Source organism: Amblyomma americanum, chromosome 1, assembly GCF_052857255.1.
Source record: "Amblyomma americanum isolate KBUSLIRL-KWMA chromosome 1, ASM5285725v1, whole genome shotgun sequence".
In the NCBI taxonomy this organism is placed as follows: Eukaryota; Metazoa; Arthropoda; class Arachnida; order Ixodida; family Ixodidae; genus Amblyomma; species Amblyomma americanum.
Window position 1 is genome coordinate 163,211,112 of NC_135497.1, and position 20,721 is coordinate 163,231,832.

At 47.6% G+C, this 20,721-nt stretch overlaps 1 protein-coding gene across 2 annotated transcripts in view; it reads right to left on the reverse strand.

Annotated features, from left to right (window-relative positions):
- LOC144114092 (band 7 protein AGAP004871-like) overlaps nucleotides 1-20,721 on the reverse strand; it is a 170,398-nt gene that overhangs the window by 45,064 nt on the left and 104,613 nt on the right. For both annotated transcript variants that reach the window (XM_077647582.1, XM_077647581.1), the window contains 3 exons: nucleotides 8,454-8,560; nucleotides 3,919-3,991; nucleotides 3,156-3,238 (listed from right to left, as the gene is read on the reverse strand). In XM_077647582.1, coding sequence (XP_077503708.1) covers nucleotides 3,156-3,238; nucleotides 3,919-3,991; nucleotides 8,454-8,560 — 263 coding nt within the window. The remainder of the gene's footprint in view (nucleotides 1-3,155; nucleotides 3,239-3,918; nucleotides 3,992-8,453; nucleotides 8,561-20,721) is intronic.

Consider the following 20,721-nt stretch of genomic DNA (forward strand, 5'->3'; position numbering starts at 1 on the left):
TTTTACCCTATATTTTTTCCAGCAGTACAAAATTATTCATGTAAACTACATGTATGAATACAGACTCTTACGCTCACATTACTCTTCACCTGTCAGCTTTTGGTAACATTTAGCAATTACTGGTCCACTGCAGCATCACAATAACATCCTAAACACACGCAGTAAAGACACACGGCTCGTGCCCTTTTCCCGCACCGATTACAAGCTCCAGTCTTTAAGTCACAGTCTTCCGTCCATATTAAACAAATATCAACGCATCAAATGTTTAACACCTGTTCAACTGCTACAACTTTTTTCCAATTGTAATGCAGTTTGTCGCTACAGTGTTTTCTAGTTATTCTTTCACAGTTTCCTTCCAATTGCTCACGAAGATGCCTTCTCATTATTCATGCGATTTGTGTCAATCTGTAACAAAAAAATGCAGTGTTTGTGTACACATTTGCTACTGACCTACTTTTAAGTGTTTCTTTATTTTTTTGTTTGTAAAGCTGAATATTTCATGTTAACCTTTTTTTCATTAATATTATTATTATTGTTATTATTTAGTGGTCTCGTCTATGCTGCCTTGCAAGGGTTGCCTATGCCTCGTCAAGCTGTTTGATTACAGCTTTTAGCCCAGGTGACCCACCAGCCTTTCTGGTATATAAAGATCAAGTTCAAGTATTTTCCCACAAGCGACTAATGTCGTACGTAATGCACTTCCTAGGCACGACATAATTAAGCAAAAAGTAATAAGGTCAAGTCTAGTGCGACGGTGAAAGTAAGATACTTTGGACAAGTTGCGACGTTTTTCGTGCATTTAGAAGCACCGTTTTCCTTGACATGAAACAATTAATTATTTCAACGCCGACGTTCGCGTAATGATTAACGAGTAACAGACAAATATTTATTCAGGCCTTTTTCTCAGTGTCTGGCGGAAACTTTCGGAGTGACGATACCTCTTCACACTCATCTCAGACGACGCTAAAATCTACAGTAAAAAAATTGCGAGCATAAGGAATGCAAAAAATGCTGAGTAATTAAAGTAAAATAATTGACTGGTTATTCACGAAAAAAACTTTCTATGCCAGGTGCCCCAGCTAATTGTAACCAATTTTTTTAAAAGACGTACAGGCGTAAAGGTACCATTTGCGCATTTTTTTTTTACCACGGAAGTCCGTCAACGGATTAGCAGGCGCTAGAGCATATCCTGAGGCCACTGAAAACGCAAATTCGAGTCGGGGACTTCGATCCAGAGATGAGCAGATTTTGTTTTCGGAGAGCACATCTTACTGCACTGAAGTAGCACCGCTATCGCGTGATATTTTTGTATTTAGGGAGTTTTCTATTTATGTGCAGTAAGAAGATCCACGTGAATGGTACCTTGTTGTAAACATTTCAGATTGCTGCCTTTCAACACAATTTACAACTTCCGGACTGACACTTTTTTTTTCCCGCAGCCAATATTGAAGGAGTTAACAGATTAGTATTCATTAAGTGATTAAGTTAGAAAGAAAAAAACATGCTGTAGGCATGGTCACATGGGGGAGTTGAGTTGAGTTGAGGTTTTGAATGCTACAGGTGGGGTTAGCCTTGCTTTATCTGCCGGCAATTGCTCCACCGCAGCGTCCATTCTATATTAACAATGTCGCATGTAACCCGCTTTGCGCACAGTCTCTTATAATAGCACACATTCTCTCCCGCAGTCACCAAGGCTCCGAACAGCACTCATTTGGTTTCACTCGTCTAGGACACTAAGTCTAGTTTAACAACTTGGTTACGTTTAGCTTCGACATCTGGTATGTACGATAAAACAATCATCGAGATGTCTACATTATATTTGGTCTTACATAAGCCCCAAAGAGCCCAGAGCAAGATGTACAATGTTCTTCACACGCCAGACTGGTTCCGTATTGGCCTTTGGTTTGTCTAACGCTTATTTTATTGCTGGGTGGAAAAACTGAGTGCGGTCCTCGACCAACCACTGCCTACATTTGCATGTAGAAACCTTTGTGAATATGGTCTACCTTCTTTCTTTTTCTAAAGCTTGGTCCTGTTGAGGTGGAACACCCCGCGTGTGATGATAAATGTGATGTTGCATGGGCGCTTACGACGCGCATAGCTGCAATATGAAAACCAACGATCAGTTTAGGAACAAGAACAATTTTTATTATTTCTGCACTGATGCTTAAAACGTCGCGTGCACATCATTCGTACGCCTGGCAACCATGCGCGGCGCAGCACGCCATATGTATTTCCACATCCTGTATTTGTACATAGTGTATATTTCCGCCTTACCCCTATCCTTTCTTACTACTGCTCCCCCCTTGTTTCCCTCTCCCTCTCCTTTTATTCCCGCTAACCGAAGCGCAGGTGCTGCAGATTTCGATGGCAGATGCCGCGGCTAGCAACATCTTTTCCTTCCATTGTTATTTTTATTAATAAATAGCCACTAGCAACAACATCATTCGGTCAGTGGAAAACAGTTTATGAAAAAGAAAATGGCGTGCTTGCCTCTCAATCTTACGGAGTGGTCGTTGTTTGAATGCTCAACATGCGCCCCCTTTCACATTGTCTACGAAAGTGGTGGGACCTAATATTGCATTGCACCCGGTCCGCTCCCCTGCCATGGCAAAAAGAACGGAGGACGCGCGAGATAGCGGGAAGCAGGGCACGGAAGACGGTTGGTGCTCACAGTGCGCGAGTGCACGTCACGCGTGAGGATGAACAGCGCTCAGGTGAGAGAGGCGAATACCAAAGGAGAAGAAACAGACGGGATATAACCTGTTGTCCCTGCTGTTTCTTTTCCACATAAAATTGTGATTAGCGCCGCAGGACCAACATTTCTGCGCCGCGCAGCACCAGCCCACGGTCGTGTGACTCCATCATCGGCGCATTGGGCCAATGCGTAGAGCGTTGCTAGTCAGGAGCGGCCTGTTACTGTGCGGGTTGTTCTTGATGCTGATCAGTCGACTCAGGCAGTGAGCAGGATAAGCAGCATTGGCAACAAACAAAACAGGCGACTAGACAATTCGAGTGCATGCTTACGGGGTACACCTCACTGGTTCGAAACTGTGCGGCACTTCCGGTGTGCTCATAACACCGCGCACTTCATGAACGGTCTCTACTTCGTGGAAGTTTCAAGCAACCGCACATGCGTTGATGTGAAGCCTTACCTCTTGGGGTGGAACATCAAAGGTTAGCGTCCTGAGATCAACCTTGGTGTAGTTTTCGATGCAGGGGAGAATGAAAAAGATACCTGCAAAGAGTTAATACGGCGTCAGAACGTAACTAGTGGCAGTGAAATGAATGGATGGGTGCAGGTCTGAACAACAGGACAAAATAAAAGAACAGCCACCCCTCTCGTGTACAAGCGGACTAACAGTGAATGCGCGCTTTGACATTAGTGCTACTGCACTTTGTGCTATACAGAACGGTCGTGAATCCTCTAGACAGCGGTAATTAGAGACCATTGGAAGAGGATTTCGACCCTCTGGGAAGGCTTTATGTGGCTGCCGCTGATGGAGGTCTTGTGTGAAACGAAACTGGAAGCCACACACATTGTCGTGCACAAATCACCAACTAACGAGGCAGTACAAAACAGCAGCGGAAAAAAAATGGAAAAATTTCGGTTGAGAGGTGTCAGGTAATGGTATTCTTAGCGTAAACAAAAAGCTATCGTGAAGTATTAAATCGGTAGCCACTTTACTCGAACTGCATCATTTGATGTCCTGAAATCTTTGAGTTCATATGGGTACTACAACATACATGTTTATTTTGTGCAGTTTATAATGTCCAACATAGTTTATTGACGGAAGAAAATGATTCCTCACACGGAGAACGCGTGCCACGTTTTCTGCGTGCTTACGACGTTTGTCATTCGTAACAACAAAAATGACCAAAATGCAAGCCGTGACGAGCAAAAATGGGTTCTCTTACCGGGCCCTTTCGATCCCCCTTGCAGGAGTCTTCCCAACCGGAAAATAACTGCGCGTTCGTACTCCTGGACAACCTGCAAGTTGCGCAAAGGGAATAAAGAATGTGAAAGCATGATGTTTACTTTAGCATTTGTTTGCAAAACAGGGTAATGATATTAATAGCATTGCTAGTAACCTTCTTGCATTGCTCTTACCGTCTGTTTTTGCGGAAAGCACGTTCTGCGATAACAAAGCGTTCTCTAAACTGCAGAAGCTGTTATTGAAGAGTTTTAGTACAGCGGGCTTTGCGTGATTGCGTGTTTAGTGGAACAGTAGGTTCACAGTGCGCATGCGCAGAACGCTAACGTGAAAATAGGGATTTTAGAATATGGTGACGCTATTGCTTACGGGCTTAGGGCAATATCGGGGGACCAGTGCTCAGACGCAAGACAATAACGCCCCTCCCCCCGGTTATTGTCCTGCGCCTGCGTACTAGCCCCCCGCTATTCCCCTAAGCCCATAACCGATAGCGTCACCATATTCTATAAGCCCCTAGTAGTGTTAGCGTACACACGCAATTTTCAGAAGTTAGCGTTGCGGCAGTTGCGGCTTTTGCGCACCTAGCCCGAAAACATGGCGGCGTACTTCCAAGCGGGCTCTGAGACAGGCTTTTAGGGAATCGAATCCCTATCCCAAAACCCCCGTTTGTACTCCGGGCCACCAGGGTCTGCGAGGTAACGAGCGCTTACTTACCGCGGGCTCCTCACACAGATTCTTCCGGCTCCGAGCCTAGACAACCGCTCCTGCGGTTTTGCGAAATTCTGACTGACTTTTGCGAACAATGCCGGCTTTACTCATAAGGCGAACGAACGAACCCTGAGGTGCTTGCAGACCAACTCCTTGCTGTGTCTTGCGATAGCAAAGCATTTTGATCACAAGATAGATGGGCGATGCCCGCACAGTGGGGAGGAGACTTCCGACATCTACCACATGGTGTGGGCATGGCAACAGAATCCTACCCTTTCCCCCGCCCACCTGAGAAGCACGGCAGGCGGCTGGTAGAGTCCGAACGGGCAAGGGCGGCAGCTTCATCCAGCGGGGTCCCAGACTAAGCACTCCACTCATGTAAAAGGCCCTTTTTAGGCCCACACGCTGTCATTTCCTGATAAAAATTTTTTCACCACAACCGCTTCCTACGAATAAGCAGTCCTTGGGGTTCTGGTCGGCGCGTTTATTTGTAACTACTGGTGGTATCACATTTCGTCACGACTGACCTTGCTTCGATGACTAAGTTGAGCTGCAATTCAGCCCGGTTTTTAAGATGCGCTCTCGAATCTGGAGAGCTCTAGCCTATTGGGGCCTCCCGCTGCGCTGTAACCGTCCGCAACTGCTCGGGACACAATAGAAATAGGTTTCGAGCATTGCCACCGTGTTTTATGAATTTCAGTAATGTAGGAAGCCAAATGTTATTAATTTTAGTAAGTATTTCGAGAATTGCATGCCATGTAATCGAAAATATTCTTGCTTGAGCGGTTTGTATTTAGCATTTCCCTGACTAGATGGCGGCACAGTGTGACTTTTCTTATTTCAATATTTTTAATCACCAAGGTATTTTCTTCGGCATTTTGCTGTCGAAAATAAGTTACTGTATCAGGCCCAGATATATAATATTTTGGTCAACCGGTGATGTGGCAACGATTTTAAAAGCGCCTTCTGCCTTCATGTCATGTAGATCGCGTTTAACGTTTCCGGGACGCTATACTATAACTCTAAATGAGGACAATTTGTTTACGGCACGCTAACGTAATTTCCCTTAGGTCAGCTATCACGCTAAAGTTATACTACAACTCTGTGTTATTTTCAGTTACAGCTACTCACCCACAAGGTTTTCATTTATTGTGGAATCAATGTACCCAAAACCTTCCGCGCGTCGCCGCGTTGGTATGCGAATATTTAGGCGAGAAAGACTTTGTCTCGCGCCGAAGGATTTCGAAAGCGAGTAATTGGCTTAGGTAAAGCTCTCACTTTTTGTGGTAAATATTGCCGGACTACTTATTTTGTAAGTTTCTTTATTTCGTAACAATATCCTCACAGCAAACGAACGAGATCCAGCCGTTTTACCGTAAAACAAAATAAATACATCTGATTCCAGCCATCTCGCACGCTGCACCCCTGGTCAAGTGAGAAGCCAACTAAAAAGTTGCACGCTCTTGACACAATACCAACTAAGCGGCAAAAAAAAACAACAACTTTGGTTCAATGTCAACAACGAAATTTTAAAGGAGTAGAGGCACCACGTTTGGAATTCGTACTAAGCCTATAGTACTGTTGCTGGAAATGCAAACATTACTCCCACTACGTATAAATTGTGGCTATGACGCAAAAGATAATTTCAAATGACGTTAATGATTGCAAAAGTGAGCAGGTCCACCGCCCTGACCTTGCCGATAACGGCAGCAGCGAGACATAGACATACAGACTTCCGCAAGGCAAGGAACAGGGACGTCATCAAGAAAGCCACGCCACAGTTTTTTAACCCTAACAGTCACTAAACTCCGGATCAAAATCCGGTCAGAATTAGAGGCCATTAGCTGATGGCGGCGCCGCCTGAGGACTTAGCAATAAGCCTTTCGAGGCTCTACAACAGTTTCGAACGGCTTGGGGCCGTTAATCTGAAAACCTCAAGGGGCGTGACAATTCGCAAATCCTTAAACTACATGGACCTTATGGTGATTTTCGCTACTGATATTATCAAAGAGCTCTGAAGGCCTGAGAGCGTTTTGTCTGGTCTTTGTCCATGCCACATCAGGACTTTGTGTTTGACTCTGGGAGTTCGCCAACCCTCTGAGCTTTGGATTTGGTTGTATTCTTTGCTCTGAAGGACCGCGTGTGTGCGTGCAGGACGCCAGAAAACAGGTAAGTACATGTGCGGTGGTCGCCGCACTCGACAAGGCGCCGCGCTGCGGTATGTTAATGTTCTGCTGCCATCACATGCACGTGCATGGCTAGCTGCCGGTATTTTAGACTCTCCAGGAGGCTAAAATGCTAAAAGCAAAGGAAATATTGCTGCTCGCGCGCAGCTGTCGCCTCATTTGGTGTGTGAGTTTGTCTACAAAACAAAGATTTTGGTTTGATCCACCGTCGTCAAGACGCTGGCACTCAAGAAGCACTTTCCTGGAGGGTATAGTTAAAAAGGTAGCTACACAGATGCCTATCCTTACGAGACTTGACAGATTCACTCAATGCTCACTGGCAGCCAGGCAAACTATCTACTTCATCAAAGTGTCCCTCTTCTACCGCCTTACTGGAGGATGGCGGCCAGCGGACTCATATAGACTGCGCTGGATTTCTTTGCCTTTCCTGGGACTTCATTTGACTTCATAGACCTTTCCTATGCATCCCCGCATAAATCGAAGAACGCTGTCTTTGGACTTTTCGCGCAGCCACTTTTTCCGTGCTCTCGCCACGTGCTCACAAGAGCCCAGCGAGGAACACGAAGAAACATACGTACGTCTCTGGAAAGTTTATGTCGCAGAGAGAACGAACGCCAATAAGCGCTAAATTCTTCAAGAATTTCTAGTATAATACACGTGAACAGGGTTTCTCTCGTGTTATTCTGTGCTTTTGACTCTGCTTGTACTTGAGTATATTCGCAGAGTCCGGTAGATTATCTTGGCTTGACCGCTTACGCTTCTCGTTAAATGTTCAAAGCACAACGCCGACTGATCTTGAAACAGGTCTACGCAGAAGTGAAGTCGGCTTCTAAACGCCCATTTTTCCCGAAGACAGCGAGAGGTTTGCATGTGTCGGATTCTTTTCTCGTGTGAAGTCTCCACCTGTCATTATCACCCTTTGTTCGAACTTGAATGAAAAAGAAGGTCCCGTCTCGCTGAAAATAACTATTCCTTCTTGTCTTCTTCAATTAAATGCCAAAAACACATATTTTTAATGCTAGTCTATCTTAAACAAGAGTGCAGCAGTTTTTAAAATAAAAATTGGAACACAAAGTTCTAGTAACCAGGCGTTTTTCTTCGTGCTTTGTTGAGCTTACTGAGTGAGGCTGCCACTGGCTCGAGACATTTATAACAACGTACATGCGTTGTCGTAAGTTACTCAAAAGCGATTTTCGCAAAAAAAATTCTTTAGCATCCAATGCGCATTGCTTAAGATTTAATGGCGCTCTGTAAATTGAGAACCAGGTTGCACATGCCTGTTTAGGTTGAGTGCAAATGCGCCGATGAGAATAACTTTTCTTCGCAAATATTGCGTTTCATAAAATGTTTCATATGAGTGCAAATTTCGCAGAAAGGCGCTGTAGTTTGATGCCGGTTACCCAATGCATTTCACGCGTTAATACTGTTTTAGATTGACTCCTGCGAGCTAAACACTCCTGATGACAAGCGAGAGGGCCAAGGTGATTGGCTGAGACGAATTCCAACCAATCACAAATGGCGACTACGTGTGATTCATTCCACCGTCTCATTTCGGCAGCTGCGCGATCACTGATATACATGCAAAGCCAGGACAACATGCGACAGAAGGCACGCCATGTCATACCTTGATGCAAAAAAGCAATGAGAAGGGAAAGGTGACCACGACAATCACGAACGACAGAGCGGTGAGAATCCAACCACAGAGTCCGAGTCCAGCTTCCGCAGATTCTCCTGAAACCAAGAAGAAAAAGTGTGTTAGCATTCGAAGCATCAACCTTTAAAGTTCAATAAAATTGTCAAAAGTGGGGAATCCAGAATTATGAACCACTAAACATCCCCTCAATATTGCAGCCACGGATGACAACATAAAAAAATAATCCCATACGCCACTGCTGGGTGCTCTATTTTGACATTTAAATTTTGTATACATTTAAATATAGAAGTCAAATAACAAAGCCAGTATTCCCGAACACATCTGCCCAGAGTCACAGCCCATTTTTCATTCCGGCAGCAGTCAAATGACCTCGAGAAAATTTCAGTGTTGGTTATCGATCAAGCTGCGAAAATTTTTTTTTCTTCAGATAAGCCTTAAAATCGGAATCTTTTCAGTGGATGGGCGCTGGTTAGAATAATTACTCTAATAGTAAGCAACTTAATAAATGACATATTTGCGCATTGCTAGAATACCCCTTTAAATCTTCTTTGAAAGGGGGTTAGCCCTACTCCGGTTTTAGTTGCACATTTTTATTTTCATTCTGCACAGTTTCATTCCGTATCAACATATTTTAGACACTTTTTTAATTCTATATATTAATATAAGGTCATATAGGGCAGCTCGAATCGAATGAACAGAAGTCGACAGCACTGCAGGTACATTCAGTTCCGGAGCTCAAGCAGGCCGACTTGTCGATACAAAAATGGTGTGCACATGAGCGAAACAAGCGTGTTCAGCTGTCGACACATCTCCCGTCGATGCGCACCGGTGCTCGCCCGCGAATACTAGCTCCAAGACGTCGTACTAAGCAAGGCTGGGCGGGGAAAAAACCGAGGGCTAGCGAACAAAATGTTAGTCTGCCATTGTCAACTTAAAGCTTAGCGTCAAGCTTTTCCTTGAAAACTTTACATCAGCCAAACCAGCATTGAGTGCTGGCACTGCGCACAAAAAAGCACGTAAAAAGTTTTATGAAAGTTCTGTACAAGGTTTCTTGTGATCCCAAATAGCGCATAACATCCATTACATATAAACACGCGAATATATAGAGCTCAGAGTTGATTTGTACGTGGCTTCTTGAAGATTACTTAGTTGGCTTCGTGAAGCTGACCGTAACGAAAAATTGTTTGAAGAAACCCTGAGCTGACGCCTTCCCTTTTGCTCTCTCCAGCGTGTCGTCCACTTTATCTCTTTTTGCACTATTCCGCCGATTAACTTGTACTCCGTCAAACAACGTTGGAAGCCGAGATTTGGGGTGTGGGGGGGGGGGGGGGGGGGGTGGACTCCTACGCAAGAGGAAGGGAAAGCGTGTTCGCGATCGCGTCGATGAGAAACGGATGAGAAAGTAATGACGAGGGCGCTCACGATTGGCTAAGCCTTGCACGTGAAGCACTGCATATTCGTACACGGACACAAGCTCCGCCCTGAGCACGTGACGCAGCCCGAGAAGGGGAAAAAAAAAGGAAGCGCCGGCGTCTGGGAAACGAGTTTCAAGGCTCTTCTAATCACTTTTCGAAGCATGAATAGAGCCCGCAGTAATTTCCAGGTAAAAAAAGCATCGGGACGTCGCAGCGCCCACGGGTTGTCCTGAGGCGTTTCTGGGGATTCAGCTTCGATATGCGAGCGGGCCAGGCAGTTCAGAAATGCGAGTACTTATAAATCACTCTCTTTGAGAAGCCGTTGCACGATAGGGGAGCATCGCAATGGCAGTCATATTGCCGGGACCAGTAATAGGCTTCCCGCAGCCATATAGTGCTCCTATATATCAGATTGCCGTCCGCGCGTTATTTGTGAAAAGACGGCCCCAGCTCACGAGTGGAAAAGGAAAACAATGCGCGAGGAGGCCGCAGCGGGCCGAGATGCCTGCGCCGTCCGCCATGAGCGTAAGGGGCGAGATTAAGCAACCACGGCAATCGTCGCTAACCCTGGGTCCCGGCCAGACAAGGAGGAGAGGGGCAGAAGGCGGGAAACAAAAGCAGCAGCCGGGGCAGCGGGAGCAGCCAAGAAGTTTTGGCCGCACGGACCAACTCCTATTCAGCGTGATGAATGTCACGGAAGAGTCGTCGGCGCCGGCAGCATTATTGGAGGCCGCCGCTCTCCTGTCCTCGTCGCGGGCGCGCGGCTCTTCGGGCGCACTTTTACCAGCGCGGAACTAAACGCGGCGGTGCATCTCTCGATCTTGCTCGCTTGTGGTATTCGCGCTACACCATTCATCTCGGCGGCGGGCCCCGAGCCGGCCGCCGGCCGCCAATGGTGGGCCGGCTGAAAGGCCGCGCACTCGGACGGACCTTCGATGCGTCATCCCGCCCCTTCTGGCCGTCCATGCACGGGGCGCGCGCGAGCGCGCGCCCCGGCGCGAGCTGTTCGCGGCGCAATATCGGCGTGATATATCAGCGGCCGCGAGTGGCCTCAATGGCCGCGGTGTATGAAGACGTCCCAAGAGTGATCGGCCGCGGCGCAACAGGGCCAGCCGGGTTTGCCCGGGATTGCGCCGCCGTCGCTGTCTCAGTGGGCTTGCCTTGCCCCGTCTCTTATTTCTTTCGCCGCTCGCTGGGCTGCCTCTCGACATTGTTTTCCCGATAACAGGCCGCACAACGCCGCTCGCATCAACGTGGCAGCGCCAAATGCTTCGATCATTTAATACTCTCTTTTTGAGCGCGATTGTTGTCATACGAGAGAAATGGATGTAAAACGAACAACTTCGCGGCGCTCGCCTCTGCGTCTGAGGCATGAAACACAAAATCGTGTGCCTGGCGAGCAGACAGCAAGCGACGCGGCCTGTCCCTGGCCGTCGTACGAAGCGCCTAAACACAGTCATGACCCCAAGCGACGGACTGCAGCACCCCATAAGGTATACCTTCTGGTCCCGCCTGGCCGGCCACGGACACTTCTAACATTCACACGTTGGGGGAAGGCCGCGCTGGTCCGAGTACGTCAAGGTGGAGCTTCAGTGCAAACATTGCCGCTCAGGTTTATTGCATCGGTGATATACAGTGTTTCTCGTGGCAGTGAAAAGATAATTTTCATCGACAAAAACGAAAGGTTCGGAGTCTCCTTTTGGTCTTACGTGCCGTATACGGCCCACGCATGAAGGAAGCGGGTCTTCTTTATAATATGAGGCGATGTATCTCGTCAGTAACAAAAAATGACTGCACATGGACCTTGGAAACACGTGGGTGCCTATTGTTTAGCGGATGTTAAGCAAATGGAAGGAAAGCCGCAATGAAATACATCAGATCGAAAAACAAAGGGGCGAAAATTGGTACAGTAGGTGCTGATTATGAATCATGTAGTAAATACAATGAATCATATTGAAAGGGAACCATTACCTCTCTGACAGTTTCCTGTCAGAGAGGTATTTGTTGCGAGCCAGGTAGCAACCTATTTTAACCTAATTTGCGCTCCGTCTTCGGGACTTTTGAACGAGCCTGAAATTTCTCAAGTCATTCGCAATTAAGGTCCCACATCGTAACGAAGTCCTGGCATGCGCATACAAAGCCAGGGAGCTTCGTCTTTGAGCGTTTTTCTGCATGAACTTTGAATATGTGACACACTTTAGATTGTCCAAAATGCCCTGTCTTCTCCTCTAGCAGTGGGACCCGGTGTACACCAGCACGAGTAATGCCTGGAATGCCTTTCTTTGTCTTTTCATTATTATTTTCTTGAACCAGATGGCCTTATTTAAATGCAATAGCTTTTAGGTTGTCGTCTCACAAAAAATTTCAGACTTCTCTGTCACAAAATTCACTGATTGGTTAAGAGAGGTCGCGTGACCTGCCCTGATGGGCCACCGTGATTGGTCGAGAGGGGTCACGCGACCTTGTGACGTCATTACAACCTGGCTACCTTGGCCAGTGGTAACATGGCCACCGATATGTGAGCAAACTGCCCACCGGAGCAGGTGACCGCAGTGGCCACCTGACAAAGTCCCAAAAATTGCAAAAAATTCCAAAAGGGCCTCCAAAATTTTGGAAGTAGGCCTACCCCAAAAATCAATTAGGAAGGATTAGTGAATGGATTAAGGTGGATTAGTGCGTCGGATTTGTATAACCCCATATGATAATCGAATGGAAGGTAGTCGGACATTGGTCAAGTGTTTAGGGGAATCCCCCAATTGGGAGTAGATTTGCATTGAGGGAGCAATTAATCATTGGCACCCACCCGAGCGCAGCCATACGGCTACAAAAGAAAGCTATACAGCTTGCACAGAAACTTCGACGTTAAGAAAAACTTGTCCTGGTCCTGGAATTCGAACCCGCGACCAGCGTTTCACTGGAGCAGTCGCTCTATATAATGCCAAAACAACGGAGTCGCTGCTGCGGGAGTGCCACGCACGCTTCACTGCATACCTGACTCTTTATTTCATTCCTGCTATTTTATTTTTTTTTCATCGTCCTTAGGGGTTGCGAGACCAATGTCCGCAATCAAAAGCGCTCTTTCGTGACACGGGATCAGTACCCTGCCAGCATATATGAAAGCCACGAAAATGCTTTGAAATTTGCTGTCGTTACATCGTTTTTAAAGCTTGCAAACGGAGCATCAGCCTTGTTTGGTGCGAAACACTGTACTCCGCATGAAGTAAAATAAAACATACGTCACAAAAAGAAAAAAAAACAATTGGTAGTCTTGTGCACACTATTCATGTCATTTTGGGCTGCAAAATAATGCTAAGTTGTGCGCTCTCCTTTTAAAACGAGGGTGTCTTCAGAGATACGGAGCGAACATTCGGTTCGGACGCGCACGTAGACAAACAGCGCGTCACAGCAACAAATTTCAAGGGAAAAAACAGAACGGCCAACCTTTTCGGTGCCACCCCCCACCAAGGGCGACCCTCGAGAGACCCTCAGGGAGCAAGCGCTCGTTTCTCTATTCTTCCTTATACACTGGGGCTGTTTACGTGACGCATGCATCGTTTTGTTTGGTTCAGGTGGGATTTGAAAAGTGCTTCGCTTGACGCTGGGTCTCTTGACATTTCGTTCGCTAGCAGTGCGCTCCTTTTCTTCTTGTCGCGAATAAAGGCGAAGCTTCGTGGGAAAGACATTTGGCAACCAAATTTCGATTTGTTATCATTCAGTGCTTTCTTTGCTTTTGTGCTGTTTTTTCCCCCTGTTGTGCACCTGTATTCTCTTCCCCTGTGCCTTCCGGGACGACTGATGTTTTACGGCAGTGGGTATAGGGAACTAGGAGGACGAAGAAAAGAGAAAGAAGCAGCGCAGAAGCCTGCCGGAAAACTCAAATTGCCGGGATCAGGGGCGTATGGTGCGTAAAGATATTGCGTCGTGCCTGTATAAAGATGGAAAACTGCGTGAACGCGTCACGTGCTTACGAGGCTCTTGCACGGCAGTTTATTTCTTTAAACAGCTGCGGCTTGAGGCGGTGTGTCCTTAACAAAGAAAAGGCCGCTGGAAAAAAATTGGTCAGATAAATGCACGGTGATGATATTCCCTGCTGCCAATCCGCTACACGGAAATAGCAATGTGTTCTGAGCCTCCATGTGACCTTTATTTTAAGGTGAAGCGGGCAGAGTGGGTGAGGGAACAAACGCGTGTTAATGACATCCTAGTCGAAATCAAGAGGAAGAAATGGGCTTGGGCAGGGCATGTAATGCGAAGCCACGGTAACCGCTGGTCCTTAAGTGTAACACAGTGAATTCCAAGAGAAGGCAAGCGTAGCGGGTGGCGGCAGAGGGTTAGGTGGGCGGATGAGAGTAAGAAGCTTGCAGGCATACGGTGGGTGCAGATGGCAAAGGATAGGGTTAATTGGAGAGACATGGGAGAGGCATTTGCCCTGCAGTGGGTGTAGTCAGACCGATGATGAAGAAGATGATGATGATAGTGATGATGAGCGAAGCATCCCTTTTGTATTAGAACAATAAATAGAGTGGAGATTGTCAGAGGCAAACAGCCCAGTGTCTGAGTGCCAAGCGTTCCTCTGTCAGTGTGCAGGCCTTTCTACGCCTGAGAAGCTACTACCAAGACCGACACAAACACACGTATCTACCATTCTCCAGTGCACAACGCGACGATATATAACTTGATGGTTAATATACATCGAAACTTTATGTCAGTTACTCACTGTGGCTGTACGTAAAAACCAAATAGATTTTATTTTGTTCGTATACCCGCTGTCCGCGTTTGATTCCAGCCTTCTTTACGTAAAAATGTCAAGCGAAGACTCATTTGAATTTAATTGCCCCTTCCTTTTGCAGCGTTTCACTCTAAATGTGCTGGCATCACAAATGTCACGGATCTTCTCGACGTTGCTGATGTGACTGCTGCATTTATATTTGATTTTTGAGTACTAAAGCACGTGTAGCCATGGTAGTCAAGTCTCGGAAACGTTAGCCTGAACCTCTGCTACGCGACAAAAAAGAAAACATCAGGCATGCCCTTATCGAGATGGCGGTAGGGCAGGGTTTTTAAGGGGAAAGGAAAGGCGCAGTAATTGCGGAATTCACGGCGGACGCCTGGAACTGCACCTTGAGGGAATGATTCGAGGAGGGTGTTACAGGAGGGAGAAAGAGTCGCCGTAATGAAGGGTTCCAGGCTAAGGTCGACCACATGGGGTTCTTCAAATTGCACCCATATCTCAAAATCATTTTCACCCTCTTAACATGAACTTTAGGGTGTTGGCTGAGCGAGCTGATTTTCAACTGCACTACGATTCAGGGCGTGGGATGGAACTTGCGTCTCGACTCTCATTTGACAGAACGCAGGATGCCCTTCAGAGAGCAAACAAAGCGCCTTTTTTGAGCGCTTTTAGCCGTCGCATTCGCTGGCCGCAGATCCGCTGGTCTTCTGCGTGGCTGTTTGGTGTACGCGCCACTTAGAGAAGCTTCGTAATTCGAATTGAACGGGCACCACCTGTTTACTTGGGAACTGCGCCCTGATCAGGGCAATACAAAAAACGGCAATAACTTCTGGGAAGGAAAAACAAGGGGAAGTCTGGGGTGAAATGAAAAAGAAAGGGTTAATAATTAAGAATAGCAATTGGGAAAAGTTGGCAGGCGGGCACCGTTCCGGTTAGAAGAAACGATATTTACTGCCTGTCCGATGATCTTCGCGAACGAGTGCAGTTGCGCGGTGAAATAATTGAATGGACGAAAGAGCGGCGGCGTTACAATTTTCGTCTTTTCTTCAAGACTGCTCGCCGCTCCCCGGACACTAACGAGCATTTGCGCCGGCAAAACGACGTTGCGGAGGGAAAGCGGTATGCTTGAAATAAACCGCTTCTTGCTGAATTCATTATTTCTGTTATCTGCACCCGAAGGTGGCGCTGGACAAAACGGAACGTCCGTCGGGCTCCTCCGTATATACCTCCCCGGGGGGATGGCTTTTAAGGAAAATAATCTCGTAACTGAGAAAAGGGAGCGCGGAAAAGAGCACCGGGGTAAATTGAGAGCATCGCCGGAAGAGGAGAAACAGGCGGCCGTGCGAAGGCCGGGATGAGAGCAGAGCGCGAGTTACAAAGCACCTGGTGGGGCAGCGATCCCTGGGACCCGTTTCCATCATAAACGCGCGGCGGCGGTGGCAAAAGGGCTCCCCATTCTCCTGAGAGGTATTTGCGCCAACACAAATATACGGCGGGGCCGGAGAGGGGGGGCAGCTTTCGGCCGTCCCTCCGACACACAAGAGGACCGCGAGGAAAAATTCGTTTAAGCCATCCGCGAACTGCAAAAATGGAGCCACGATACGCTGCAAAGCCGAGAAGCGCCGCAGAACGCAAGGAGGGCTCAAATGACGCCCCACAAAGAGCAAAAACGCGGCTGCTGCTGCTGCTCCCGGGGCAGGGCGGAGATGGCGAGTCTTAAGTTACGATACCGAGGCGCTTCCTAATGTCTCCGGCGAGACGATATCCCGACCTTCTTCTTCCCCTGAAGCTCGGCCACTAAGGCGTTTTTCTTTGCCCGTTCCGAGTCACGTGGCGGTTCTTCCTTTGCGTTTCGTGGCCGACTTTTCGTGCGTCAGCTTTGAAATATCGCAGCCGTGAATCAAAGCGATGAGGGCGACCTGTTCCAATGAGTTATGTCTGCGGGCACAGAAGAAGGGGCGCCGAGGACGCCGGCTGCCGCCGCGACTCTTTCGGCCGCCGCCAGATGGGGCCCCTCTCGCCCTCGCTCGCCGCGTGGAACTCTCTGGCGCTCCGCTACGCCGGCGGCTGGCTTGAATGAGACGGCCTCTGAACGGATGGTACGATCTTGGCGCAGTGATGCTGGACAGAAATTAACACGGAGCAGACAGAGTAAGCAGAATGAAGCAACCTTATTAACGGATAATTAATTATTCTTATCTAACACCATGCGGTTTCGTCGTGCGCTCCCAGGTTGCCACCATGCGCCAGGTTTAAAACAAAATATATGAGAACCTCAACTGAGAAGAGCGCGCTCCTTCAGCGAGAGGGAAAGTTTCGTGCGGTACAGAGCAGCTTTAAGTGCTGTTGAGATGGTGTTGCAATGGGCACCCTGCATACGCGGCGCGCGCTGCTGCCGCTACCCCGACACGGTGGTTCGGGCGGCACACTTCTACGGCCTCCTCTTACGTTTGCCGCTGCAATGATGCGCCACTTGGGGGGGGGGGGGGGGGGGGGGGGTGACATGCTTCATCTTTCTGTAGACCTCTCCTGGAAGCGCTGAACGATATATCAGAAGCCTACCTGATATTAGCCTCGTCTCCCCCGGCTTTTGTATTACGCCCGTGAAACCTTTGTGCCTTTATATGCGCTAAAATATAACGGCATGAAATTACGAAAAGTCCCATTGCTCGTAACACCATTCTGTCTCATTATTTGAATTCAGCTCCCAAGCGCCACCAGCTGGCGAAAATATTCAGGGACAGGTGTGCATAACGTATAGTCGCTTTTCCGCGCTATCACCCTGGCACAGAACACAGAAATAAGAATGAATTCAAAAACAGTATGTGTAACTGCAGCCCCCTACCCATCCACTGCAGCCTTACTGCCTTACCTCAAAGCCCAATTTCTCTTGAGAGACGCGAACCAATTATTCTGCGCACCCCATCAGAATTTTCTTTCTCTTCTCAACACACATCTCTCTGTAGTAGCGTGTCTTCTCAACCTCATCCTCAGCCTCTGACCCCTGGACAGAGGGACGGGCCGCTAAAGGACTCCGGGACGCCGACAGTGAATACTCAGGCTGCAACCGCAGTAATAACATGCGCGTTAGACAGATGTATTCGCCAGGCAAGTTGACCTCAAATCTTCCAAACCAACTTGCAGACTTGTAGCCTCGTTTTAAAGGGGGAAAAAGACAAAGTCAAGAAAAAATATCAGAGTGGCGACAGGGCGCCGCAACTACCCAATCGTGAATGGCCGCCCAAGAAGCAAGGAGTAGGAAAAGGGAGAAATAAGGTAAACGCCAGAGACGGTATCGTGCCTATCGCCCGGGGCAGCGCCCCGCACTGAGCCGCTGACAGAAAAGGCGCACGGCGCTGACTTTGGGCTGCTGTACGCAAACAAAAAAAAAAAGGGGGGGGGGGGGGGGGGAGGCGACGAAAAGCCGAAAACAAGCTGTTGGCTTTTCCAGGAAATTCTAGCACGCTGTACGCTATTTGTTTTTCGCTCGTCGTTTTTGTTAAAGAGGCAGGCTCTGACGCCTCGTTTCTACACTTTGTTGGACCCTGCTCTTATCTCTTTTTAACCGCACGACAAGATATAAACTTAGACTGGCAAAAAAGGCAGAGGGTGTTTTAGATGGAAACGAGCTCGCATGCAAGCTATTTGCATGCGTGATCAGATGTTCTGTGATAGGACCCACAACACGCCGAGGGCAGGTAACCCTTCCTTCTCAGTTATGTACATATTTTCCTATCCCAAAGGGTGCTACTCCATCTTTGGCTATCTCGAGGAAGTTTTCTGGTTTATGCAACTCTCCTGTTTTCCTTTCTGCTTCTTTGTGTTGATTCTTGTTTTGTGTCGCACGGACCATTGATAACAAATCATGCTCCTCTCCAACCGCCCCCTCCCCCCTCCCCCCAAACAAGCCGCACGGTCGATGGCTGTAGAAATTTAATACGTGCACTCATTGCCTTCATAGGGAACAAATGATATCGTAGCAAATTCGTTTGAATAGAAAGCAGCTCGCGTTATGCACAAGAGACAAAATGTTGGAAGTCAGAGTGAACCATGGAAATAGAGTGAACCATGGTTTGATTTGGTTTGGTTTATGGGGGTTTAACGTCCGAAAGCGACTCAGGCTATGAGGGATGCCGTAGTGAAGGGCTCCGGAAATTTCGACCACCTGGGGTTCTTTAACGTGCACTGACATCGCACAGAGTGAACCATGATTTGCGCTTATAGGCTGGTGTAAAAGGACCAAATGGACGCGAAATGGACAATGGAAAACCGACAGCTTATAGAAAACGGCGCCTGTAATTCATTTCACTGCAAATCATTCAACACTAATTTGCTCCAATATGATAGAAACCTCAGTGATGGGACTTTTGAAGATGTTCAAGGATTCAAATTTCTACTCCAGCAGTTACCAACATCTGCATTCCGGTACCTCAGAGTACGCTCTCGCACTTTTATAACGCCTTTGTCGTAGCATAATCATATAGAATATGTAGTGTGCTGCATATAACTTGTGCCAAGTTTAAACAAAGATTGCGCCATCTTCTCAGATTCGATTAGAGAAGGATTGTAGGCAGCCGTCTTGAACAGGTCAGCATATTTTTTTTTAAATGGGCTTGATTTGCTAACTAAACATCATAAATTACCTAGGCTTCTCTAGTTAACCTCAGCGATAAATTCTAAGCGGAAACGTTCATAAATGCCCATTTAATCAATTTCTTAAACTTCAGCGTGCTACTCCGTTTCTTTCTCTTTCTTTCTTGGTTTCTTTTTCTTCTCTGAGCTTCAAATATAAACCAAGGCGGATTTAAAGTGGTGGCGAAGGCTGGGCCGAAAAGTGGTTTAGCGCGACTGCAGCACAACCAGAGGATGGGGGGGGGGGGGGGGGGGGGCAAAACACTCATATAAAGAAATGATAAAGCTACAAAATTGGAATGTAATCTGCCAATAGATAAGAAAAAAATATATTAGCACCTTGTTTTATGAAAGAGGTAAGTCATTTTATTAAAACCTGGCAAATTTTGTATTTTTGCAACACTCTTGACCTGCCCCCTATTCATGAGTGTGCGGTGCATTACAGCGCGTCTTTGCAGGCCTTGTTTCGATACCCGGCTAACCCGGCCACGCCAGTGTCTGGAAGTGTTGCTGCCTTTCTATGCTGCCCCTCCTTTACCAGTCACTTTCATTGCGTTCCCAATTGCACATTAACAAGGCCATAACTAGCAGGAACTCGAGCACACAAGGCGAGCACATTTGACTGGCAAAGGTTGGGGCGCGCTGAAAGGCAGCAACCTTCGAGAGGTACGGGCTCGAAAACGCGGATTCTACAGAAAGACCGCTTTATAATTCGCGCCAAAGCTTACGTATGCGTGACGTCATTCTACGTAACGTTTGCGTAGTTTGCCCTCCAAAATCCAGGGGGAGCTGGAGTGCCCACGAGCCGCCATTTTTTGGACCAATGGGCGTCTATGGAGCCTTCGCTACCAGTGTACATCTACCTTGTATAAACCGCTAGATTTAAAAACTGTCACGTGAACATGCGCTGCGGCGTCGCTATTTCAGCCCCCCCCCCCCCCCCCCCCCCCCTCCTTAGCCTTTGCAAACGCACCCCAACGGAAGGAACTCGGTTAAGAGAAGTCGCGATGGGTAAAAGGGCCACCGGTTCTAGCGATAGTTCCGCAAGGAACGCGAGTAGTTCCCTTTGTGAGATTCATGATGCCGCAGCAGGAGCGTGAGAGCGCCGCCTCCGTTTTACAGCATAGCGCAGATGCTTTTTTACCGTCCAACGTAGTCGCACCTATCCTGCACCATCGTGGTTCTAGCGAAAGAAAGTACCCACGCTGACCGCGAAACCATCGATGTGACCGGTGGCCTGTTAACTTACTACTGGCTCTACATAACCAAATTATTTCCATCTGGGTGAACCTTAGGGGGGTAGTATCGCGACGCGGGAGCGCATATTTTCCAGAAAATTTTTAAATCTTACCGGATTTATTTCAAGGTAAAACACAAAACAGCCACGCGAAAAGTTACTTTTGCGGAAGCAGTTTGAGTAGGTATTTCACAATATGCTGCGCAGCTTTTGCACTCAAAA